This window comes from Pseudorca crassidens, chromosome 18, assembly GCF_039906515.1.
Source record: "Pseudorca crassidens isolate mPseCra1 chromosome 18, mPseCra1.hap1, whole genome shotgun sequence".
Classification (NCBI taxonomy): domain Eukaryota; kingdom Metazoa; phylum Chordata; class Mammalia; order Artiodactyla; family Delphinidae; genus Pseudorca; species Pseudorca crassidens.
The window spans coordinates 75,811,241-75,837,540 of record NC_090313.1 but is presented as its reverse complement, the minus strand read 5'-3'; the positions used below and the strand labels follow the sequence as shown (position 1 = coordinate 75,837,540).

General features: G+C 50.5%; 1 protein-coding gene across 2 annotated transcripts; it reads right to left on the bottom strand.

The window, feature by feature from the left end:
- Positions 1 to 1,071: 1,071 nt before the first annotated feature.
- Positions 1,072 to 4,984, bottom strand: GPR12 (G protein-coupled receptor 12). 2 transcript variants are annotated; one of them, XM_067713651.1, is made up of 2 exons: positions 4,773 to 4,984; positions 1,072 to 4,122 (listed from the first exon to the last, which is right to left on the bottom strand). In XM_067713651.1, exon 2 carries the CDS (start codon positions 4,105 to 4,107, stop codon positions 3,103 to 3,105), a length of 1,005 nt encoding a protein of 334 aa, XP_067569752.1. In that variant the 5' UTR covers positions 4,108 to 4,122; positions 4,773 to 4,984; the 3' UTR covers positions 1,072 to 3,102. The 2 variants fall into 2 exon arrangements, with proteins under 2 accessions (XP_067569752.1, XP_067569751.1); XM_067713650.1 differs by having other exon boundaries at positions 4,823 to 4,984.
- Positions 4,985 to 26,300: the final 21,316 nt, after the last annotated feature.

Below are 26,300 nucleotides of genomic sequence, written 5' to 3'. Positions count from 1 at the left end.
TGAAATCAGATGTTTTAAAAACAGGAGGCAAAAGCGGCCATTTAGCTAATATTTATAAGGCCATTATATACTGATGTAAGTATATAACAGGAAGTTTATACCGATGTAAGTATATAACAGGAAGTTTAAAATAGTAAAGGAAGGGAAAATCTCTGCACAATAAGGGTGCCCTCACCTCTTTGCATTAAAATATTGCCATGTGCCTCTGGGGGATGGCCTTGGCGCCAAACGGGGGAAATGCTTAGGGAAGAAGAGAACTGAATATAATAAAAGCAGGCCTCGTTCCTGTAGGTAGGACCACGTTGATAGTCACAAACCATGTAATCTTATTTTATTTTTTTAAAACACTGTTGTCTAATAGAATGTCCTTTTATTTTATTTTACTTTATTTTATTTTATTTTTTTATTTTCTGTCTGCACCACGTGGCATGTTGGATCTTAGTTCCCCGATCAGGGATTGAACCTGCGCCCCTGCATTGGAAGCACGTAGTCTTAATCACTGGACCGCCAGGGAAGTCCCCCACGTAATTTTAAACAGGAAGCTTTATGTCTCAATTGTAGGACTAAAACCTTAGTGACATTAACATATTACATATCATTTCCCTCATATCCAGGTAGGCATCAAAGTTAGTCCCGTGCAGGGAAGGAGACAGGCATAGACTCCGGAAACCCTGGATTCATATCCTTCCTTTACCCTTGAAGCTCTGTGGCCTCGGACAAATTTCTTAGCCTCTCTGAGCCTCAGTTTTCTTAACTACAAATGTGTGTTTTTGTGAATACAGCAACAGAGCAGGTAACGCGCCCAGCATGGGGCCCGGCACACAACACGTGGTGAAAAACCGTACTTATTATGATCATTATAATTACTATTAGCAATATGCAAATGGCAACCACCATTTCTACAAAAACACATTTATTGCTTTCAAACCTCATTATGGATATTTCCCAGCTCTCGTCAAAACCAACTGACCTTAGTCATTTCTCCCGTGGAGATGCTATTAACTTTCAAGTGATTAAAAACAAACAACACTCATCACATTCAACCTACCAACTCCATCACATGTTGAAGAATTTGGGGGTTTTTTGTGTTTTTTTTTTTTGCAGTACGCGGGCCTCTCACCGCTGTGGTCCCTCCCGCCGTGGAGCACAGGCTCCGGACGCGCAGGCTCAGCGGCCATGGACCACGGGCCCAGCCGCTCCGCGGCACGTGGGATCCTCCCGCACCGGGGCACGAACCCGTGTCCCCTGCATTGGCAGGCGGACTCTAAACCACTGCGCCACCAGGGAAGCCCTGAAGAATTTTTTAAAGGTTGAGATGGGTCATCCAGTTCTGTGGACTGAAAATCCTTTCCCACTTCTGAAATGTTTCAACCCTTCTCCTCTACCGTAAGTGACATAAGAGAGGAGGCACGGATTCAAGTGTAGGATCGATTCACACTCGCGCTGCACTGGGAGGTGCTCTGGAGAGAGGGCTTCAGCACGCAGGCTGCCAGAATGGACCTCAGACCACCGTGGGCACAATGTTTGGGAGGGACCAATGAGGTTAACTGATTACAGATGATTCCCCAAGGACCCTGAAATACTGGTCTTCCAACATCTGAATGGGTTAAGTTGATGGGCTGCCCAGAAATTCTCCCACTGGTTGTATAGACACAGCTATAAGTACACTGCAAGTGGAGGGAAGGTATCTGTGTCCAAAACATCTGTCTGTGCTAACAGAAATGACGATCAAACACAATCATTATACGGTATGTTTAAAATTAATTCTTCTGTATCATTTCCTTGCTCTCTGAAAACAGGCAATATAGTTTTTATTGAATTTAAGTTGCTTTCTGGTGAAAAGAAAGAAAAGGGGCTCAAATTTAACTTTTCATGAACAGCCATGTGGTCATTCTGCTTGCAAACTTACATAATGTAGCTGATATACATCACAATCAGATATGTATATTATTTACTCACAACTTAATCAGTAAAGTGGGAGACCACTTGTTTCAAATGCATTGACACCACAGACAGTATGAACCAGAAATACTTGGTCTACAGTACGTAATACTATTTATCTCAACCAAGAATAACTATTAATACATTCTTAGATATAGAGAAATGGGACAAGTGATGCTTTTCATATTTTGTGATATAGCTTTACATTAATTAGTTTTTGGAATATACTAAAATCAATTTAATCCACTTTGAATACTGTTATTAATTTTTTTCTTTTGTTTCCTGAACAGAGACTGTAGCTTAAAAAACTACTGTGGTGTACCTAATCAATCCTACTTCATATGTAAATCACAACGTATTTCATTTTAGAAGGACACATGGAAAAACCATATTGAAAAGTGACTCACTTGATTCCGGATTTACATAGCAACATTTGAAACTAGTGGTCTAGCTGACACAGGCAGCCATGCAGAAAGAATTACAACCATCCTAGGAGTACCAAAATAATTTTTGTGAACAGTAATTGCTGAAAGTAAAGAAAGAATGAAAAAGAATGGGTTCATGGTTTCAGTGTTGGTAACTTATTACTGAGTTCATGTTAATAAAATCATGTCCCTTCCAAACGTAAATCACGTAAACTATTTCCACTGGCTTCAGAGTGATTGTATTGTTAGATACATGCAGCACTGAAAATCTACCTTGATGTTAAAAAAAAAAAAAAAAAAAAGGTCTGGAAAAAGTAATGTCTCCATTCTCCTCAATAACTCAGTTTTATTTTAAAGTCCAGGTAGAAACTCTGGGACCAATTTACTTTTTATAATTTCATGGCCATGTCATACCCCTTCCTTTCCCCCCCGCACTACCAATCTTCCAAACAATATGAAACAAAAACCCTACCTCCAAATAAAATACTTAAAAAAAAAAAAAAACCACCCCAAACAAAACGAAATTGTATTGAGCAAAGAACTCAATTGTTTTCAAAGGGTGAAAACACTGGTAACATGATTTTCACTTCAATCACTTAACTTATCTAAATAAATGCTTCAAAGTGCTCCTGTGGCTTCAGAGAGAATCCAACAGAAAGAATTTAAGGAGAGCATCTCAACCGCTTGGCCAGGCAGTGGGAGAGCTTGGTAATGCAGGCTCCTAAGTGGAGGGCCGCTACACGTCGCTGGGTGACGGCGCTCTCTGCGAGAGGCTGGACGGGATGCAGCCGCAGCAGATGAGGCAGAGCGCTTTCTGGATCTCTTGGTTTCTGAAAGCATATATGACAGGATTGATGATGGAGTTGTAGGTGGCGGGCAGGAGGGTGGCATAGGTGTAGATGGAGGGGTAGGTGTAATCAGCTATCAAGGAATAGAGGGTGAAAGGCATCCAGCAAGCAGCAAAGGTCCCCAGGATGATGGCCAGGGTCGAGACCCCCTTCCGGGTGGTCACGTAGTGCGAGGTGGCCAGGAAGTGGTGCTGCAGGGCTATCTGGTGGGCGTGCCTCATCACGATCTTACAGATCTGGATGTAGAGCTGAAGCATGAGCGCAAACATAAAGAGGAAGGAGATGGAGAGGATGGCGGCGTTGTTCTTGGTGAGGGGTCTGACCACGCTGCAGGTGGACTCGTCTTGGAGGCAGTTCCAGCCCAGGATGGGCAGCAGTCCCAGGCAGACAGACGTCCCCCAGAGCATGATAAGCATGACATAGGTAAACGTGACTGTCCTCTCCGAGTGGTAGGTCAGAGCGTAATACAGGGAGAGGTAGCGGTCAACAGTGATAGCCAGCAAGCTGCAGACAGAAGCTGAGAAAGAGGCGACAATCAGTCCAATGGTGACCAGCTTGGTGGCTTCTGACTGCAGCAGGTAGGCGAAAACGAAATTGACGATGAGTCCAATGCCGGCCAGCAGGTCTGCAAGCGCCAGGCTGCCTATGAGCAGGAACATGGGCGCCCGCAGGCTAGGGTTATGGAAGATGATAAGGACCACGATGGCATTTTCACAGGAGATGAGGGTTCCCGAGGTACACAAGACAATGTCCCACGGGTTGACAACCAGCTCTGGCTCTGGCTCCACGCCAGGAACCTGGGAAGAGACAGCAGCCGAGACGTTCCCCGCAGCTCCGGCATCTAAATAATCCCGAGGCAGCCCGCTTACATTGACCTTCAGGTCTTCATTCATTTTAACCCCCGTCCTCTTCAACGAAAAGACAGTCTGTTTAATGTTGAGATACAGCAGGGTGACAATCTAACATCACGCAAAACCCACACGAACAGAAAGCCAGCCCCTACTCAGATACTGCCCCCAAATGCCACAGCTTCCTGAATTACAGACTGAGAGGGAATAAAACAAAAGCCAAAGTCTCCGTGGCTTAAAACCCACCACAACCAAAAAAATGCCCTTTGGCGCTGGGGGGAACACAGGATGGGATTTGCACACACGAGCGTGAGCGGGGCGGGCACACGCGGGACCGCGGCGGCCGGTTTGCTAAAGTGCTGGGGACACACGTGAAAATCCGTCTCGCGTGCTGCAAAAGGAGCCTGGCACCGGGGCTGCCGCTGGGGGACCGCGCCACGGCGACAGGTCGCGAGCCGGGGCCGCCCTCCTCGGTGGAATGTTCAAAACTCCCCCCCCCCAACAGCCGCCCGGCGCGCGTGCACACACTCACACCCCGGCCAGAACAAAGAGGGGTCCGGCCTCCCCCGTGCGCACGGGGCAGTCGCGGCAGGGCCACGAAAGGCGGGCGCGCGCGATGGAGGTGTGGACAGACACAGAGACAGACAGACGCCCATGCACCACGGCCGCTGCCCTGGCGGCGGGGGCGCGGCGGACGCGAGGGGACTCACGGGGCGCCGCGACAGGCTGCCCGCGGGGACGGAGGCATCGCGGGGGTCACCTTGGCGCGCCCAGGCCGGGGGGCTCCTCCGCTGCTCCCGAGGCGCGCGGGCGACCCGTGTGGCCTGTCGGCGCAGGGCCCGCGGGGCGAGGGGCGGCTGCCGCGCTCGGTGCTCGGCCGGGAGGGCGGGGGCGCGCTCCGCGCCAGGTGAGCGGCGGCGGCAGGTGAGCTGCGCGCTCTGCTCGCGCGCCCGGCTCTCCCCGCCCGGCCGCCCGGCCGCCCGCTCGCGGCACGCGCGCGCGCCCCCGCCCCGTGCCCGCCCGCGCGCGCCGCCGCCGCCGCCGCCGCCGCCGGAGCCCCGAGAGGCCGGCGCGCGCCCCAGGGGTCGGGGCTGCGCGGGGCGCGGGGCGGCGAGAGCCCCCCAGCGCCCTGCGGGAGCGAGACGACCCGGAGGCGGGGAAGTGCACTGTCACCCTCGCTGCCGCGGCCCCTCATCCCACCCCGGCTGGCGGTCGGGGCTTGCACCGCGCGGGGGCGGGGCAGCGCTGCCCGGGAGCCCGGTGACCTATTTCGTTCCTGAGGTCCCCCTGCGGAGTCCCGTTCTCCAGCGGCCCGCTTCTCCACGCCTTTCCCTAAACTGCTACCTCCAGGGTCAAAAGAATTTGCTTAGGGTGGTTTTTCAGGATCAGCAGTGGGGATGGATACCGGGCGGAGCAGGTTAGGGAAGCAGATCTTTGAAGCAGGAAAATGCTCAGCCAGCTGTTTCGGAATTGCCGTTGACCACATCGCATTCGGATCCCCAAGAGGCCCCCTTCCGTGGGTGTGTCCTGGACTTGGTTTTCTAATTACTATTCCCCGGAAGCATTGGCTTGACGGGATTCATAGGGAGCTGCTATGTGAATCATCATCATCAAATTGCACTTATTAAGTGCTCCTTGAGCTGTGTTTTCAAATGGAAATCATTTACTGAGTTCCTACAGAAGCAGAAGTGCCAAAACCCGATTCATTCAGGGACTGGAGTGGCCGTGCTAATTTATGTTTTCATTTTAACGCATCAGTAGTTTCTAAGATTAAGCACCTGATCGCCGTCTGCTTTTATGAGCCTGTCTCCCCTGGATACAAAAACCGGAGCACCTAGATCCTAAGTTTAAAGGTGGGAGAAGGAGAAGGCGTGATCTGCTGGTCTTTTCCCGTCAGCAGTGAAGGTTTTCTCTACTGCCTTTCTCCACAGCGAGGGAGGGGGTCCTGTATGAATAAAGACGGTCTGCAGGGCACAGGACCCTAGAACTGACTCCTTCCTACAGGGGCATCCTCCTCTGGCTGGCCGGTCTTCCCCTGGGGCTCACTGTCATTCCTCACTCCAGCCCTGCAGGCTCATCCACCCCTGACTCCCCCTCCTTCTCCCTTCTCCCATCAATCAGCCCCTGACTCTGCAAGATCACCCCAGCTCTCTCTGCACGCCAGGTAGCAACTCCCAATCAGCAGTTCCGGGGTGGGGCCCAGATTCTGCATTTGCAGCCCTCTCTCCTAGTGATTCCGACGCTGCTGGCCCACGGGCCACACTTTGAGAAGCAAGGCTCTATAGAGTTGTAAGAATCGCTTGCACCTCGTGGAGACGCGTCGGACACCGCGACTGCCCAAGAACCATGCTAAGGGCTGGACATACAAATTCAGCAAGACGTGCTGTCTCTCCTCGCAGGCATGTACAGTCTGGTGGTGACAGATAAAAAGCAACAGTAATACCAGGCAGCACATGCTGTAACGAAGAGATGTACATCTTCCTCTCAATTTCTGTGATGATTCAAAGCATTTTTAGAATAAAGCGATGGAAAACCGTCATTTAAACAAACACATAGGGCTTCCCTGGTGGTGCAGTGGTTAAGAATCTGCCTGCCAATGCAAGGGACATGGGTTCGAGCCCTGGCCCGGGAAGATCCCACATGCCGCAGAGTAACAAAGCCCGTGTGCCACAACTACTGAGCCTGTGCTCTAGAGCCCGCAAGCCACAACTACTGAGCCCGCGTGCCACAACTACTGAAGCCTATGCGCCTAGAGCCCTCGCTCCGCAACAAGAGAAGCCACGACAATGAGAAGCCTGCGCACCGCAACGAAGAGTAGCCCCCGCTCACCACAACTAGAGAAAGCCCGGGCACATCAACGAAGACCCAACACAGCCAAAAATAAATAAATTAATTAATTTTTAAAAAATACACATAGGCTTTTCAGTATGACACAGTTCAAACCACCTGCCAAAATTTTAGGAGCCTCACATCAGCAGAGCAGTTTAGGGAAAGTGAATGACAGCGCCAACCAGACATCACTGTTGTCAATAACACGGAGATGGACCCTGACCTACAGAGCTTACAGTAGTGGGATTTCTTCCCTCTTTAAAGTGTTTGGGAAACAAGAAAAAAGAATGGAGTCTTGGGAAGGGAAAGGGTAATAGGTGGATGGCAGAGATATGTAGGTTTGTGCAGTTTTCAGACCCGGGAAGAGTTAAAGGAAGAGACTGAGAAAACTCACTGTGGGGCTTGGATGCGGCTAAATGGCAGACACCTGGGAGCCAGGGGCCAGGGCAGCTCCTCCGATTGCCAGGGTCAGCCATGCATCCACAGTCCTGCTGTTACCCCTTCCCCTTGAATGACTGCTTGTGACAAAAAGAAGGATTTAAACTTTACTCCAAATTTCTATGTTTATCGGTGTATCTGTTAGGACTTTTGTTGCCAAGGGGCAGAAACGCAATTCAGACCAACTTAATTTAAAACGGATGTTGCTGTCTGGCACGGCTGGGAAAGGTCCTGGAGAGGCTCAAGGCAGAGGAGGGGGAGCTTCAGGAACAGAGTCCCACCCGTGCGCTGAGGCCCTCGGTCAGCCCGCCCCTGACGTTGCCAAGCTCAAACGGTCCTTTCCTAGACCAGCATCTCCCGTGAAGCCATGAAAGTGCCCCCAGGCCGCCCCAGGCTGGCACGCTGAGACCATCTTCCCAGCTGGAGAGAGGAATTCCCACGGAGGACTCTGGCCCGGCCTGGTGTGTGCCCAGCTCTGAACCAACCGTGCGTTCCGACCGGATGAGGTAAGTCCTGTGTGGAGTCCTGCAGTGAAGATTCCGTCTGAACTTGGCCGAATGAGCGTTTCCCCAGAAGAAAAGAGAGGTGGGACGCCAGGCAGTGAGATCCCGAAGGATGTCCTCCGTGGCTTGGAATTCAGCAGATCGGGAGGTTTTGCTTGGCTTTCAGGAATGAGCAGGGCTGTGTTCTCAATTCATTCACCACCACACCCCCGCCCATTACAGGACACTGCAGCAGACACCATCAGTGTGCAACGCTTGTTGCCTTTTAATCGCTTATATTCTTCATTTTTGTTTCTATAAATTTGGCAAGAAATCGTGTAGGAGGTAAAGCATCTTCCCTCTCCTTGACTCCTTTAGCAAGACAAAGAGGTGGGGGGGTGGGAAATTTACACCCCAAATTCTGCAAGGTGTGTACACGGGGTGTGACAACATGTAGCTAGAAGTGCTCCGGCAGCGGGCTTGTGAACAGTGAAGGAGAATGACTAGCTCTGTGTTTTCATCTCTGGATGACGCCGCCTAACGCAGGGTGATGTGGGGGCGGGTAATCGACGCATACTTCCCCTGGCAGTAGAGTTGACCTGTCCTAACTCTTGATCATTCTACATTTGAGCTCACGTTTCTGATTGCTTTTATAGTCAACTGAGTTTACGTCGATTATGTAAGGTCAGTGACACCCAGAAATTTGGATTTCATGGGTTGGTAAGTTTCCTCGCTAGCAGCAGCAACAACAAAAAGGAGAGACTGACCTGGGGGCTTTTGCTTTGCTCCATCAATTCATTTAGGCAAGCGAACTTCTAACTACTTTCATTATTATTTCATAGGGGAAAAAAAGGCATTTTTAGGCTTTAAAAACAGGACATATCTCAAACGAAAGGATCGGGCTTTAAATGAAATACATCTTGTTTTATGAAAATTCACTGCCGTGTTCTGACTTTTTTCATTCTGCCCCAGCTGGGTGGAAACTACCAGAGCCCAGATTGGTTGGGGGATGGCTCTTGAGAACCACTGATGGACACAGTGATTTTGTAGCCAAAGGGAGCCTAGAAGAGATTTAATACTTTGGGTCAAATCAATAGGGGAAACGTACAAGTCAAGTTTCAGATTGTACAAGTTTTCGTTTAGGCACCCAGGTTACCCACGTTTTGTTACTCGCCTCTCCAAGCTGATGGCCTGTGTTCCTGGAGCACCCACTGTGTGCCAGGCTCTGAACCACGAACTCTTCACTTCACCAGAATTAGAAAACACTGCTGCCAGCATGTTGGATGTTGTCACCACGGGAAATGGTCAGCCAGCTTCCTCCCATGAATCCTCACATAGTGACATTCATTTCTCTGAGGATTTACCCTGGTTTGGGGAGCTTTCTATTAACCAGGCTGATGTGTTTGCGTAAAAACGCCAACTATCATATAATAAATATTTACGGTCTCAGAAGCCAGGTATGAGCAGACCTGGGTGCCCTGGAGCAAGGAAACAACTTGCCTCTGTTTCCTGTTTGTAAAATGAGGATGTTAACAGCATCTATTCCTAGGGCTGGTGTGAGTGTGACACGGGATAAGGGGCACGGCGCACTTATCCCAGCCTGGCGGAAAGCTAAGGTCCGTCAATGAGAGTTACGATTACTTGTGTGGCCACTGTTAGCCCATCATCTCCCTGTCCTCCTGTGTGTGCGGGGATCCGCGGGAACCCTGTTCTCTCAGCTGCAGTGGCCAAATGCCTTGGCATCCTCTTTGGGGCCATTACTCACAAAATACCCAAAGTGTCAGGAAATTCTGTTGACTTTACCATCAAAATACACCCCGAATCCGTAACTGCCCAAACTTGGAAGCAGCCAAGATGCCCTTCAGTATGTGAATAGAAAAGTCAACTGTGGTACATCCAGACAATGGAATGTCATCAGTGCTGAAAGGAAAGAAGCTCTCAAGACATGATCTTAATGCCTTTCATTAAGTCAAGAAACCAGTGTGAAAAGGCTACTTCCAACCATTCAGGAAAAGACAAAACTATGGAGACAGTAACAAGATCGGTGGTTGTCAGGGGCTGGGGGAAGGATGAACAGGAGGAACACAGAGAATCCTTAAGGGCAGTGAAGCGACTCTCGTTGATACTGTGATGGTGGATACGTGTCACCCATTTGTCAAAACCTGCAGAATGTGTGACAGCAGAGTGAATTCTAATGTGCACTGTGGACTTTATATGACGTGTCAGCGTAGCTTCATCAGTTGTAACGCGTGCTCCACTCTGCTGGGGATGTTGGTGGTTGGATGGGCCTCAGTCAGCGTCTCCACCGTGACCCAAGAACTCCCTTCAGAGGAACATGTTCTTTGAGACACGCCCGTCTACAGGGTTGGGTCTGAGGCAGGTCCTGCTCGCTTCACAGCCCTTTGGTGTTTCTCAAATGACTTGCCTTGATGCCAGTGGAGGGATAAATGGCTTAGGGGCTGAGTTATGTTCCCCCAAAATTGGTATGTTGAAGTCCTAGCCCCCAGTACCTCAGAGTGTCTCTCAATTTGGAGAGAAAGCCTTTAAAGTGACGATTCAGTTAAAATGAGGGTGGGCCCTAACCCAATACAACTAGTGTCCTTATAAGAAGAGGAGATTAGGACACAGACTCACACAGGAAGAGGGAAAGCCATGTGAAAACAGGGAGAAGGTGGCCGTCTGCAAACCAAGGAGAGAGGCCTCAGAAGGAACCAACCCTGCCCATACTTTGCTCTCAGAGTCAGAGCCTCCAGAACTGAGGAAACGAATTGCGGTTTTTTTCAGCCACCCAGTCCGAGGCACTTCGTTGGGGCGGCCCTTGCAAACTAATACCGGTGAGTATGAGCAGGCGGGCAGATTCTGACCGGAAATCGAACTCTTCTGGGCGGCCTGAAATGGGTCTGGAGCAGACCTTTCCTAACTGCATCAAGGAACATCACTGTCTACAAGACGCTCGTCCAAGGCCGAACAGCGCACCGGGTGCTGTCGACCCCCCGCACGTCCCCTGGCCCCTCAGGGCACACCAGGCAGCTTCCAGAACCCAGCACGTGCATCTCCAGCCTGAGGACCTCCTCTGGTCTAGAGGCTGCTTTGCCACCTGCGCCGCAGGTCGGCAGTGCCAGGAAGCTCATGCCCCGGATGGGATTGTATACGTATCCCGCCTCCCTCCCTCCTCTCTGAGTCTCAGGACTACCAAGTGGCATAATTTTTTTAGACTGAAGAAGCCCCTGCAGCCCAGAGGATGTGGGAATTGCTCTGTTTATGCTGCCCACCCGGTTCCAGGCACGCCAATCCCCGCAGCACGCGAAGCTCCCTTTATATCCTGTTATTGTTCGGAGATGTCGGCCTCAACCTCCCCAGTTTGTCTCCTTGGGGTTTAACCAAGTCCCCGGTGCATGTCTGCCTCTGACCCTCAGCAGGATTAAGCTCCTTACTCACGATGGGAAGGTATGAGTCAGATTGCGCGGCCACAACAAAATGCCACGGACTGGGGGGCCGAAATGGTGAAATTTTATTTCCTCACAGCTCTGGAGGATGAAGGTCCTGGCAGAGTTCAGCTTCTGGTGAGGATCCTCTCTCTGGCCTTTTCACTAAGCTCCCCCATAGCTTTCCTCGGTGAGCGCACGTGTACGTGTGGAGACAGCAAGCAAGCCCTCATCCTCTTCTGATAAGGACACTAACCCTGTCGAATCAGGCCCGCACTTATGACCCCATTTCACCTTAATTACTTCCATAAAGGCCCCATCTCCAAATACAGGCACACGGGGGCTAGGGCGTCAGAATATGCATTGCGAGGACACAGACATCCAGTCCATTCATTACAGGTAACTTGCTTTAAAACCCCGCTCATTGCTCTATTCTCTCGCCTGTCTCACTTCTCTATCCCTACCAACGTTTCCTGGGATCACACCCAAAACAGATTACTATACTAAATCTTTGTCTCAGGGTCTGCCTCTGGGGAATCCTAACCAACACAGAAAAGCTGAACGCCGTTAAGTCCTTCTAGGAAAATTACAGCACTTGGTAGCACGTTAGAGGCTCCGAGAAGTCTTCCCTAAGGAAGCATTTCACTGAGTTTCACCCCGGGCTTCACACACTTTCTTAGCCTGGGATCTCTTTCTTCACCCCCTTGGAATGCCCTTGAACACGTCCCAGAATTTATTTGGAAACGTTGCTATAGGGTTGGCGAACGTCAGATGTGCATGCGGTTATTTTAGGATTGTTGCTGGAATGAAGGCTGCGGGGTGAGGTCTGGGAGGACCTGCAGGCTGATGGAGTCCTCGGTGGAGGAACGTGTGTGAGGGCAGAGGTTGGCGTCCGCACGTGGCAATACTGGCCATCAGCGCTAATAATTCATCCAAAGGCACTGGGTTAGAGGCCATGATACGAAGCCCCAGAAGACATGGGGACGTGACTCCTGCTGTCACCGGGATCACAGGGTAGTGAGGGAGAAAGGGGAGTGAGCCGCAATTGCAGCGGGGTGACCTATGACATGATCCCCATCACGCGTGCTCTGTGCCTGGCCCCAGGGATGTTAATGATGAAGAAGAGAAGGGGTCATGTACCTGCCCTGAGCCCCTAGATGCTTCAGAGATGCTGAAACCCTGGGGGTTGGCTGCGGGACAGTGTTTTATTCATCCGTTCCCAGGTTTATTAGAATTTCAGTCAGCCACTTCCGTGGCCACTAAAAATGCCTCCTTCGTTTCCCCTGAGACGAATCAGATTCAATGATGGTGAGATAATATCTTCAGTTCAACATCGAATTGCATGTATTCATATTCCAACCATTTAAAAGTGTTACTGGCGGGCTAATATTCGTCCTATTAAAATTAAGTGGCATGAAATTTGAATTAGCTCAATTGAATTCATTTCCTTCTCGAATGTATTTATCCATGACTCAGAGGACTCCGGGCAAAGGCCATCTTGGTTTCCTTCAATAAGACGCATTCGGCTCCGCGCTCCCTAATTTGGAGTTTGAAAGTCCCTCTGGGCCTGGAGGAAGTGAAGACTCTCCGCCGCCTCCTCCCGCCATCCTTAATCGGTTTAGCTGGAACCAGGGATAGAATGGTACCAGCTTCACAGAGTCTGCTTTCTGAGATGACGTTAATGGACGCGCTTGAAGCCCTCGATGCAGGGCCTGGTACCCAGCAGGTGCTCGTGACGTGCTCAGGTACTACGACGTTGTCGTCACTCCTGTGAGCCTGCTTCCGTTCAGACACAAGGACTAAATACCAGAGGGTTGGGCCAGGAGCCAGGAGCCCCGGATTCTTGTCCTTCGCTCGAGGGTGCCCTAGGCCTTGTTTTTTCCTCTGTTCCAATTTTCTGATCCACAGAGGCAGCCACACCCTTCCAGGCTGGAGGACGTGCTGGGCGTGGCTGCAGACGAGCCTCTGGGGCTGTGGTTTCCCAGCCTCAGCAAACTGAAAGCTCATTTAGGACCCCAGGAAACGAGGACAAGAGTTGGCAGATTCTTCAATCACGCAATTGCTTCAAGGTCTCAAAGGCAAGGTCTACGCCGACTTTCCTGGTTCCACCCAGTCCCGAGCTGTCTTTCGATGCCGGGATTTGCTGTCCAGTGCAAGGTCCGGGGTCCCACTGGACGAGCAGAACGTTCCCCTCTGCATCGATCGCCACCCTGGAGGTCCCAGAGCCTTTAACAATGCAGGAGCTCAGGGATTCACAAACCTAAGTGTCGCAGTCATAGAAACTCCCAACAGCAAATTCACGCCCATCAGCCCTTCCAGTTACCGCTGAGCGACAGGCAGCGGGAGGAAAGGACCCATCCCTGCCCTCCCCACTTCCATCTCTTCGCTGCCCATGTCTTTGACCTTGATTACATACCACTGTGCCCACCTCTCATTTTCCTATGCGTCCTCAGGGAGTGAAATTAATCTCAGTCAACGAGAATTACCACCCCGCCAGAATTCTCCATCAGAAAGCAGGTTTTTTTTTTTCCCACTGGCCTTTTACAAGAATGCGGCAAATGACAAAGATAAGATGACATTTCACTTTCAAAACGGCAAATACATCCCAGCGTATGCTGGGCTTACCTTGACTCAGCCAGTTCGTTGTCGAGAATCGTAAACAGCAACAATGGGGATGGTGGTTTCCAAACTGTTTTTGAAATTTATTAGCAGGTTCTGAAGTCAGTGAGCAAAGTTTCCTAGAAAATAAAATAGAAGAAAAAATTAAAATGTATCACAGAAGAGTAGGTGTTTTTCATTAAACTTTGTGTTAAGCCTATATAAACATACTCCGAAAACCAATCATCTCAAATGTGGGATGCAGTCAGACAACGTGATGGACACCAACGTGGTCCATCGCCATCATTTTTCAGGTGAAGACATACAGGTCCGCTTGGATTAACTGCTCTGCTCTCACTCCCCAGCTGCGTGTCGGGGAGAGGCTGGGCTCGTCCTCAGCTCACTGACCCACAGCGTTCCCTTCTGTGGACCTGACTCTCTCCATCTCACCATTCCAGTGCTGGATGGCCAGAGCTGGCGCCTCAGTGGCCCCGTGAGATTCTGTCATCACTAAAAAATGAGATCTCATTTAGCAACTAGTATTTATTATTGCAAGAAAGTGGACTAGGGCTTCCCTGGTGGTGCAGTGGCAGAGAGTCCGCCTGCCGATGCAGGGGACACGGGTTCGTGCCCCAGTCCGGGAGGATCCCACATGCCGCGGAGCGGCTGGGCCTGTGAGCCATGGCCACTGAGCCTGCGCGTCCAGAGCCTGTGCTCCGCAACAGGAGAGGCCACAACGGTGAGAGGCCCGCGTACCACAAAAAAAAAAAAAAAAAGGTGGACTAATCCATTTTAGAAAGATTTAGCATGAGGGTTGAAATAAAAAGTGTTTCCTAGTGCATATACTTCATCGATGAGAAAAGACCGCATCAATTAGAACCAGCCCATCTCGCTCTCTGAGGATTCCAGGAGACTATACATTTTCATAGCCTCCTGTCTCCTGACCCCATCCCACCCCTGTTCTCTAGCACCATGTTGGGCACACATGTCAACGTGAATCTGTTTTACAATTGCCTGGGTAAAGGGAATATTATCATTTCCCTGCCTTTCTGGGAGGCGTCCCAGTGCAGAGCTACAGGAACCCGAGTTTTAATCCAGTTTCTGGGAAGTCTTCTTGAGCTCTCATCGGATTCGTCCAGATATTACTGATCGGTTGGATGGGGCAGCCCTCCCAACTTCAGTCCGCAAATTATGATGTGTTTTGACTTTTGGAGTCAAACAGACCTGGGTTCACATCCCAGCTCTACAACAAAATGACGTGTACTCATGGGAAGTTCTAGAATCCCATTAGCCTCACTATTTCCACGATTCACTGAACAAATATTTCTTGAGGGTCGAGTATGTGCCACACACTGTGCTGGAGGGCGAAGTCAGAGCAAGGCAGCGCCTGCTCTCATGGGGCTCCCTGTGCCGGGGAAGAGGCTCTTCACACAAACGGCCACCTAACTGTAACTGGAGTGACACATCGAGGAGATCCCACGGGGTTGATCAGAAAGAAATAGGAAATATCACAGGACTATTCAGTAACGGAATACTACAGAGTTAATCAATAAAGGAATATGTTAGGGTGCTGCGAGACCAGGACAACCTGGCCCCATTAGCCTTGGAGGACAAGAGAAGCCACACTGAGGCAGTGATACCTGAGGAAGGTCACAGCCAGGAGGCTGATGGGAGCGGGGGAGGAAGAGCGCTCCGGGTGGAGAGCAGCACGTGCAAAGGGCCTGAGGTCACAGAATGTTTGATGCATGCAAGCAAGGGAGGGAAGGTCAGGGCAGCCTGTTGACCAGAGCTGGAGGGACAGAAGGGTGCCGCACGAGGGCCTGAGGGATTTCAGGAACAGGAAAATAAAACCCATGCTCCGGCGCTGCTGTCAGAATTAAATGAGTTAAGATACCTAATGCATCCAAAGTGCTTCAAACACAAAAAACTAATAGCTATTATGAGGGGGGTGCTTAATAATTTACACACTGTAGTTGGAAGCCCTTATTTTGGATCACATCCACATTTCTCCTGCCAGCGTTTCTCCCTAAAGAATCTCAGAAGATAGTGTCAGCTACCTAGTTTCTCAGGCTCCAAACCTAGGAGGCATCCTTGCCTTTCCTCCTAGCTCACAGTTAATCCATCAGCAGGCCCCACAGCTCTCCCTCCCACATCTTCACCCTCTCCACCTCCCGCATATCCACCGCTGCCACCCCAGGGTCCACCGCTGCCACCCTAGGATCCACTGCAGTCTTGGGGAGAGTTCCCTGGGAGACTGTCTACGCTGAGCACTTGCACGTAGGAAGGTTATTGGGATCAACTGCTAGGAGGGGGCGAGGAAGCAGGGTTGGGCAGAGGGCAAAGGACGTTAGTGGGAACAGAAGCCCCCGCCGATCCTGTGGGGCGCTCTGGGATGGCCCTGAGCGCAAGATCAAGTCCACTCTTCATGGACCAGTCACTGGAGGGAGGCTGCCCTGGGCGAGGCAGCTCCCTGAGACGACTCAGCTGTGAGTCCCCCAGCTAGAAGGATTGACCCCACAGGGGTCGTCTGTCTGCTTCCTCTAGAAGCTGATTTCCCAGGAGAGCTGGAAAGTTGTCTTGCCCACCATGGTGTCCCGAAGAGTAGGTCTTAATAAATACTTGTTCACTGGAAGCCAATTATTCGATTATAATTCAACCAATTATTTTGAGACGTGAGATAAGATGGGAGTGGATATGAAATTCTCACAGGACTGCTGGTGAGATTTTTAAGGAAAGGAGCATAAGGGAGGACAGAAAGTAGATGATCTTTTTAGGAGAAAATGTATATAGTTGTTACTACTCTCACAGATACCATATAAAGGATTATAGAGTTAATTTAAAACAGTGGTCTCGGGCTTCCCTGGTGGCGCAGTGGTTGAGGGTCCGCCTGCAGATGCAGGGGACGCGGGTTCGTGCCCCAGTCCGGGAAGATCCCACATGCCACGGAGTGGCTGGGCCCATGAGCCATGGCCGCTGAGCCTGCGCGTCCGGAGCCTGTGCTCCGCAACGGGAGAGGCCACAACAGTGAGAGGCCCGCGTAATGCAAAAAAAAAAAAAAAAAAAAAAAAAAATTAAAACAGTGATCTCACCTTTTAGATGTTCAAAGTGTGAGGAAATTTTTTTCCTCTCGTCAGAAGGAATTCCTATTTCAAAAACTTTATTGATTTTTCAAAAAGCTTTTAGGACCATAAATGTCATGTTTATAGGGACATAAAACAGTGGTCTCAACAGTGGGTTCCCACCTCACAGACTCTGATTTTGTTCAACTGGGGTGTGGACTGAGCATTGGGATTTAAAAAATCTCCCACATGTTTCTATGCGTGGCCAAGGTTCAGAACCAGTGCTACAGAGGTGAGAAGGGCACGACGATGGCGTTGGACTCAGCGGAGGCCATCTGGGAAATCCCGTGCATTGGGCAGTATCCCGCCTCAGTCTGACCGAACGTGGGCGCAGGTTCCGGAGCCAGCTGTGTCCATGGGGCCGGGAAGCCAGGGCGTACGGACATCGGAGGTGAATTTGATCTTCATGGAATTTAGCAATTTGCCAACCGCTGGGAGCAAAGTTCCCTGGTTCATGCGACATGGTGTCTGCTTTTATTTATCATGAAGATAGTTGAAAAAAATTCCAAATAAGATCAGCTGCACCTGTTTCTATAAATGCGACTGTGTCCTAGTTTTCTTAAAGCTGAGATTCTCTTCGTTCCCCCTTTTCGGAGTCATAACTGCTGCAAATTCAGAATGTTCACACACAGAAACAAATGGTACAAGGCCGAGTAGAAGATTTTCTTAGTGGACGTAATCAATTCCATTTGCTTCCCTTGCCTTTTAGTTTTAGGTATATGTTACTGCCTTTTGGGCTCATGTTAGTACCTCAAGGAGAAAGCATTTCTGCAAAACCGAAGTTATCTTCGTTAGCACTAGCGATTCTCTTTTTCACTGTGGTAAAAATACATAATATAAAATGTACCATTTAAATAATTCTTAAGTGTGCAGTTCAGTGGCATTTTGTCCATTTCCACTGTTGTGCCACCGTCACCACCGTCCATCTCCAGGATCTTTTCATCTTGCAGAGCTGAAACCCTGTTCCCATCAAATAGCAACTCCCCATCTGCCCTCCCCCAGCCGCTGGGAACCACCAGCCTACTTTCTGTCTCCATGAATTTGACTGCTCTCGGTACCTCAAGTGGAATCATGCAGTACTTGTCTTTTTGTGATTGGCTTACTTCACGTAGCATGATGTCCTCAAGATTCATCCATGCTATAGAATATGTCTGAATCTCCTTCCTTTTCAGTGGCTGAATCACAGTCGCTTGGATACAGACACCCCTTTCTACTTATCCATTCATACATCAGTGGACACCTGGGCTGCTTCCACCTTTTGGCTGTTATAGATAATGCCGCTGGTTTGGGTGCACAGATGAGATCAGCAATTCTTGAGTGAGTTGCGTGAGACGTGAAGACACGACCCACAACCGAGGCTGCCCGGGAGACGTGGAATCAGCATCTCCAGTGGGTAAAACTTCACACCCCTGTTGAAAATATCTGGTTACCTTCTGCTGGACTGTGTTCGGGAGATTTTCTTTCTTGGCATAAACAGGCGAATGTAACTCTGGGCGACTTCAGAGAGTCATCTGCAACCAGAAAGTAGTTCTAGTGGAGTCCTGTAAGGTCGGTTCCTCAGGAAGCCATCGGATAACCCTCACTGATTTAACCAATGACTGAGCGAGGGGGGAACTGCTCAGTGCCTGAAATGTTCTTTTCAATGTTAGCTCCTCGAACACCAGGGGCCCTATATTTTTCTGTAGGTTTCCCAGGTTGTGGAGTCTGCAAAGCTGCATAAGATATAAACGTATTTTAAGAAGCCTAAAATCCGAGTCGAGACCACGTCTCTGTGCTCGAAATGTTCTCTGTGCACGAAGTGAGCTGCAATGACAGCAACAGGAAGCAAAACCTAGATGGACAGTTATGCCTGAGACATTTAAGAATGGTAAGATCAGGGAAGGACGGAAAAGGCTCCACCATGAGACCAACACCCTGAACAAAGGAAGGAAGATAAGTGAGTAGAAGGAGAAAAGATGTGCAGGCTGACTTTTATGGGTGAGCCAAAAAATTGGGGAGACAGGCCCATAACCCATTACTTATAATTCCAATGTCCAGAAACCGAGAGGGTTTGTGGGGTTTTTGTTTTTTGTTTTGCCTTTTATATTTAGAGGCAAAACCTGACCTAAAACAATGTGAGGCAAATTAGGATCTTAATTCATTACAATTTAGGATCTTAATTCATACCCTTGGCTACAGAAATGTTAATGAGTTTAATTAGGAGGTGCTGTTCTAGACCCCAGGGCTGTTACATAAAGTATGATATCTGCACCACGTTACCTTCCTGAAATCTGAACATTTTTGAAATGTGAAACCCATCTGGCCTCAAAGGTTTTGAGTAAGAGATTGTGGATCCACTCAGCACACCCAAGAGGCGGAGAAAAGGAGCTACAAGAATGACAAGTAAAGGAGCAGCCCTGACTGCTCTGGGCATGCCGTTTTAGCTGTGTGGTTCTCTCTTTGGGAGATGCAGTAACTTAGCGATAATTAGACACACTTCGGCACTTGTTTTCTGGATGAAAAGGCTTCACATGTGTGTTACTTTCCCGTGGCACTGAGTTCTGAGCAAAACTACTGGGTTAAGTGAGTGATAAAAGAAACAGAGCTGGTCCAGGAGTTCTGTGCACGGCTGACAGGAGCAAACTGTGGTCCTCTCAGCCTCCCACACCCCACGTGTGTTTGTGTTTTGTGTGTGTGTGTGTGTGTGTGCGCGCGGTGTGTGTGTGGTGTATGGCATGTGTTGTGTGTGTGTTGTGTTGCATGTGTGTGTGTGTGTGTTGAGATGTGTGTGCTTAACACCCCTCTTGGACCAGCCCCACACGATCTGGTAAGTTCCTGCTACACTGGCCTCACGGGTACCTGGGGTCCTGCAAACTGGCTCTGTGGCAGGCCGGGGTTTTCTGTGCCCTTCGGACACTGGGCAAAGCCGGTGCTAGGAAAAGTCTTGAATTGCCCCAGAGGAGTTCAAGGCCTTCAGTTCAATGTCGAGGTGCTTTATTCTGACCTGGAGCCCATTAATTCATTCCGCGGGGAAGCCAGGATCCCCTCGAGTGTCATGGTTCCTGCAGCTGTGTCCTGAGTGGGAAGACCATGGGAGCCCATGGAGAGCCTGGGGGTCTTGCCAGCCCTGAGGAGGGCTGGGCTGTGGGATGATCTGGGTGGTCTTGGATTCTCTGTGATTCAATCCCACCATGGAATTTACATTTCCCTACAAGCGGGGCAGACGTCATGGTCAGTGTTGCACGTGACGATGGGAGGTGACGGGACTCAGAGACTCCGGGGCTGGCGGATTCACGTCTCCACCCGAAGCACATCCACACCAAGTACGGGCGAAATCTCGGCCCCAGAATTAAAGTATGAATATTGAGGACAAAAGTGAGGAGAAAAGCGTAATATGGATTTTAAGCATTGCTAGCAAATTCTTTCATCAGAAAGAAAATGTGTGAAATATTTGGAAATATCGTTTTCTTGCATCATGACATCTGTGAACCTCCAGCTCTTACAACAGGGTCAGCTCTCTGGCTTGAACAAACTCAGCTACGCAGAGGCCAGAAAAGTAGGAATCTTGGTCAGTAAAAATGCCAGAGGCAGTCGCTAAAAAGCATTTCTTGAAGCAGCCGGACTGTAGCTGAGTTTGTGTTTATTAATATAGTCCTGTTTTCCATTTACTGCTGGTTGCATAAAGCATTAAGGCTTCTTTTCCCATGAAGCCTCCAAACTCATTTTCTGAAGACAGTTCTAAAAGCCTTGTTCCAAAGTGTATAGGGGAAGATGCCCACCAAGGTGATGATTCTGTAGAGAACAGTGCTCCTTCAGACACACATGCGGCAGGTTCCACTGGACTCGGGAAGGGTTACACGAAGCACCTGGAGTGAGGGATGCAGTGCAGGGGTCCCCTGTCCCCTCACAGCGCATCACCCGTCTCGGGGGAGGGAGACGGGGACATACAGCAGGTAAGTAAACTGCAGCCGGTGCCGTGGAGCAACTCTGTCAGGAGGGAGGGTCTGCAGAGCAGAGCTTGCTAACGGCAGTCCTACCCCCTGTCCGCGTCCGTTGCTGCACACCCACTCTGTCCCAGTGACAGCGATGAGCCCCAACAGGCGTGCAGGGGCCTGGAGTCGGCGGGTGCCGCTCAGCAGGCGGCCAGAAGCTCTGGGGGTGCAGGCACCCCAGGCCTGGGCCCCAGGAGCAGGCGCCCGGTGCTCTCGACGCAGGCCCCATCTCCAGTGTGACTCGGCCACACAGATGCTCCACAAACCAGCATCCCTCCTCCCCACAGCCCTGATTCACTGCTGTCCTTCTCTGTGCTCCGTCCCCGTGCCACCCTCTCAGCCCCTCCACACCTCTTGAGATCCTATCTTACAAGATTCTAGCTCTCCGAGAGCCTCTGCTCAGCTGGGTCAGTCGTCATCCTGTACAGAGGGTCGTCTCGAGCGGGGCTTTTGGGCGTCAGGCTAATCCCTGGGCAACTGCCTGATTCTCTGACTCTGGGGCCCCTGCTACCACCTTTATGCAAATCGGAAAAAGACTCCCCTTCAAGGCAGGTGGTTATAAGAGAGCCTGTCTCCAGGCGGACAAAAAGGAAAAAGAGCCCTTTTCTAGGCTCTTGCGCCCATGGCCAGCACTTGCTTTCTCCAATGGAGCGTGGGTTTCAGTCCCCAGCATCCTCTGGACCAAGCGTCCTGTCCAAGGCACAATCTAGAGGGTCCCTGCAGCGGCCCCGCAGGTGTGCATCCTTGGTCCCACCTGCGTGCTCCGAAGGAGTGGCTGGGTGATGTAAACATGCCCTCTGGGCTGGCACCTGGGCTTTCCCAGCCTGGGCTGCAGGCTCTGTGATCACAGGAACCACCTGAGCTCCAGGGCACACTCCTCAAGGGCAGGGAGACAGCAAAATATGGAGCCTGGCAGCACTGGGCACCGTGTGGCTCATGATACGTTAATTAGTGCTGCACTGGGGTTGCAGTCACCGGTAATGGGAAAAGGTATCCTTTCCACTTCCCCTGGGCCTCTGGCTTCCAGAGTTGTGGGCTCCCTTGCCTAGCGGAAGCTGACAGCCTTTTTGTGTTTCAGGCAAGGTGCGGGTAGGTAACCCCCCAAATCACCCCCAGCCCCAAATGGACAGCTCCTTATTTGAAATATCTAGGCTGATAAAGATGACACAGCCAAGAGGGAGAGGAGGTGGAGGCTGGGAGACAAAAGAGCTGAGGGCGTTCAGGAAAGGAGACAGGATTGTGTGGTCCACTGCTTACGGCAAAGCCCTGGATGCAGGACCAGGGTAAGGAAGGCTGCAGAGATGGGGGCGCAGACCTGGCGCCGTCCCCGTGGGAGCCATAGTGAAACTCCCTCTGCACCGCCAAGCTGGCTGGGGAAGCGGATCCCAGCAGCAGAGCTTTCCCCCTCCAAATGGTCTCTGAAGGACAAAACGAAGGGCACAGGTCACAAGGAACCACTGACCAGCAGCTCTGCCACAGGAGAGAGGCGGCACTCAGCTGTGGGGTAGGTGTTTGGATTAAAAATAAATGTCTCCAGGTGGTAGTGCCCCTTGCTACGGTTTTGACTTTTAGACAAGGACAGACGGCTAGTACTTTGGGCCATGCAGATCCAAATTCATTTTAGAATCAGGCAACAGAGTTCAGTCTAAGCCTCTCTAGATGGAAGTTGATTGGAAGCGGTGAGAAGATGCGATGCCAGCCCTGCTTCATTTTTCCTGTGTCATCCCTGAAGGGACCCCAGGGATGGGGACAGTGTGGGAGCCGCGTCACTTGCTTTCAACGATCAGTGGTCTTTTGGCGCTAAATCCGGCTTGATTTTGAAAAAGAGAAATGGAGCCTCTCCTGCCCCTTGAGAGTCAGGGGCAACTCGTGCCTGTTACCCCTGCTTCTCCACAGCCCGCTGGAGTCCACACAGCACTGCCTGGGGCCTGAACCACGTCCAACAGCCCCTGAGCCAGCCTGGCACTCACGCGGCTGCAGCGCCTTCCCACACTAGCCAGAGAGTTTTCAAGTTGAGGTGTGATCAGCTCACCAGCCTGCGCTCCTTGCCACTAAAACCCTCTTGGGTGGCTCTGAGCGCAAAGACCTGAATCTACGATGCGTTTACGGGACCTGCATACGTGGCTTCAATTGCTCCACGATCCGCCTCACTCTCCGAGTGAGTCGTGCATCCCACGACTTTCTTCCTTTCTCTTGAAAGCATCCAGATCCCTTCCATCTTGAGCCTTTTGCACACACCACCCTCCCACGAACGCCCTCCCCTCCAGCTAAGGCACGTTTGTTCTTAGGCCTCTGCCTACCCCACTTCCCCAGGCAGCCTTTCCAGAACCTCCTGGCTGGTCAGATTCTATATTTATTCTGCACTCTCATGGGGGGTGTACCTCTGCTCCGTGCATGGGTCACAGTTAGATGTTTACATTTGTGATATGATTTCGTGAATGTCCTTCCCCAGAGACGCTAAACGCCAGGTGGTCAGGGACCTCCACCTTTTTGCTCAGGCTCGTAGCTTCAATGCCTCACGCTGTGGCTAGAATAAGTAGGTCTTTATGAGCTTAGGACCATGGAGCGTTTATCAACAGATGGCCCACAGGCAGTGCCAAGAAACTTAGGATCCAGGCAGTCTGAAAACAAAATGGCTCTGAGATTCCCTAAGGACCTGTGAGGCCATAAAATTGTAGGACAGTGAGGGAGGATTTCTAAGCAAATGACCGACGGAACAGAGCATGTAGGAAATAGGCCAGCAGAGGGGAAAGAACCTCCATACTGTTTTCCATAGTGGCTGCACCAACTTACACTGCAGGAGGGAGCACAGGGAACTACAGTCAATGTCCTGAGATAAACCACCACCGAAAAGAATATTAAAAATTGTATATATGTGTAACTGGTTCACTTTCCTGTACAGCAGAAGTTAACACGACATGATAAATCAACTATACTTCAGTTAAAAAAAAAAAGAAGCGAAGGAAACAGAGCACATGGTCAAAAGGTATTCTTTTCTCCCCAAGCTCTTTGCAATGATTTCTGCCTTATCTGTGGAGGTAAATGCTAGTTGAAGGGAGAGAGCAATACATCACCCAGGGAGAGATGAACACAGCGATATTATTCTCCATCATCTAATCAGATTTTACATCATAATGGACTGTGGTCATTGAATTCGTTTATTGTGATTTCATTAACTGCTCAGCAATCCGTGTGCTTGTGTTAACCTCCGGGCCCCTTTCGTGTAATTGAACGTAATGGCTTGAAAGGGTTCGTTGACAACGAGGTTAGGGAGGGTCCGTGCCCTCAACTGGATTGTCTGCAGTCTCCAGAGGCTAGGTTTGCTCCCTTCTGGGCAGTGGGGCTTCCTGCATCTTCCTCAGGACTCCCCCCAGCTCAGCTCCTGTCCCCCGCTAAGTCACAATCAACAACCACTTCAGGGGAGAAGCACATAGAAACTTTGGAAGCTACCAGCTCTGCTTCTGTGAAAATATATTTATTTAACTTAAGGGTTTATCTCAACTCAGTTCGATCCATTTTGTTTAAAAAGGTCACTACTGGGACTCCCTGGCGGTCCAGTGGTTAAGACTCCGCGCTTCCACTGCAGGGGGCACGGGCTCCACCCTTGGTCGGGGACCTATGATCCCACACGCTACGTGGCAAGGCCAAAAAAAATTAAATTAAATTAAATTAAAAATAAAAGAAAGGTCACTAATTTCTGGATGGTGCTTTTTTTTTTTTTTTTGCGGTACGCGGGGCTCTCACTGTTGTGGCCTCTCCCGTTGCGGAGCACAGGCTCCGGACGCGCAGGCTCAGCGGCCATGGCTCACGGGCCCAGCCGCTCCGCGGCATGTGGGATCCTCCCCGGACCAGGGCACGAACCCGTGTCCCTTGCATCGGCAGGCGGACTCTCAACCACTGCGCCACCAGGGAAGCCCTGGATGGTGCTTTAAAAGAGCTTCAGTAGAACTTATTTAACTGACTTGTTACCCAGAGACCCAGCAAGGGGTCTGAATCCACACATTCGTGGGCTGGATATTCGGTGGGGCACAGGCGTTGCCGGGGTCACTGTCTGCTCACGCCGTCCCTCTGCCTGGAGAAGTGCAGCTCATCCTTGGACTCTCGGCTTCCGGAAGCCTTCTCCCCGGACCCTCTGAGCCTGACTGAGGCGCTGCCCCTCTGAGCTCCCAGCACCTGTGGGTCCCCCGAAACCAGTTTTCAAGTTCCTTATTTATCTATTTCTATCCCCCATCAGACCTAAAGCTGAGTGAGGGCAGGGGCTGTGTCTAGCCAATGCCAAGGTCCCAGCACCTAAAACATGAAGTCCCTACTGGCACACAGTAGGGACTTAACAGATACTTGCTGACTGTCCAGTGAGCTGGGTTCACCGTCCCTGGGAATAAAGCCCCTGAGACACAGCACATGGACAGAGCCGGGCTGTTCCCTCGGGGCCAGAGGTTTGGGACTGGCCTGGAGTCGTCGAAGGCTGGCCTGGCATTCTCCCTACCAGTGTGCACACAGTCGGTGAGGTAAAAAGCGACTCTTTGTTTATTATTTCATTAGACGCCTCCTTTATAACAAGGTTTTAATTGTGCCGTATACCTTGAGGACAATCTAAATGCTTATTCCCATTAATCATGATAAAAATAACAAATAAAGTCAATGGTGAAATGTCATATCAATTTGATTAACGTAGCCCTATACTGAGACAGCGTTTCTTATTAGCTGTAACCTAGATTTTTGCAAGGAGAGTCACGCTCACGGTTGCCACTTAATTTAAATATCTTTCTGGGGATAATATATGTCAGGGTTTGTGTGTTTTTTTCAAACATTCTCCATCCACGTTCAGCGTTTAAGCAAAACCTCTTAGCAGTTGAGTCCACCATCTTTTTTGGGGGCTCATCACAGCCTTCTGATGCTTTACAATTCAAGTAACTTGCCTGGAGGCTGGATAAGACCATTTTCATAATTTTCAAGGGAAAGGAATTTCTGTTCTTCACATATTCTGATTAGGCGCTCAGCTTTCAGCAGGATGCCGTGTCTCAGATTAATTCTGCAAACGGCACTGACAGGGGCCCGTGGACCAGCCCAGGACTGCGTTCCAGAGAAGGCCGTGCTCGGGGCCCCGGTCCGGCGCCAGCAGCCTCCTGGCTTTCAGGACATAGGATATACAGTGTTTATAACAGCGTCCTCACCCTTTTCATGTCAGCTGATGGCGACAGTATGTCTCTGGGTTTCCTTCACATAAATTCTATATTTTGTGTCACCTGTGAACACTTTGGAACATCTGAGAGTGCCCTGCCCACGAGCACAGGCAGGACGTGGGCGTCGCCCTGGAGAGCAGATGCACAGCCGCGGGGTCAGGGGACCGTCCCGCCCCCAGTGCTGGTTCCTGCC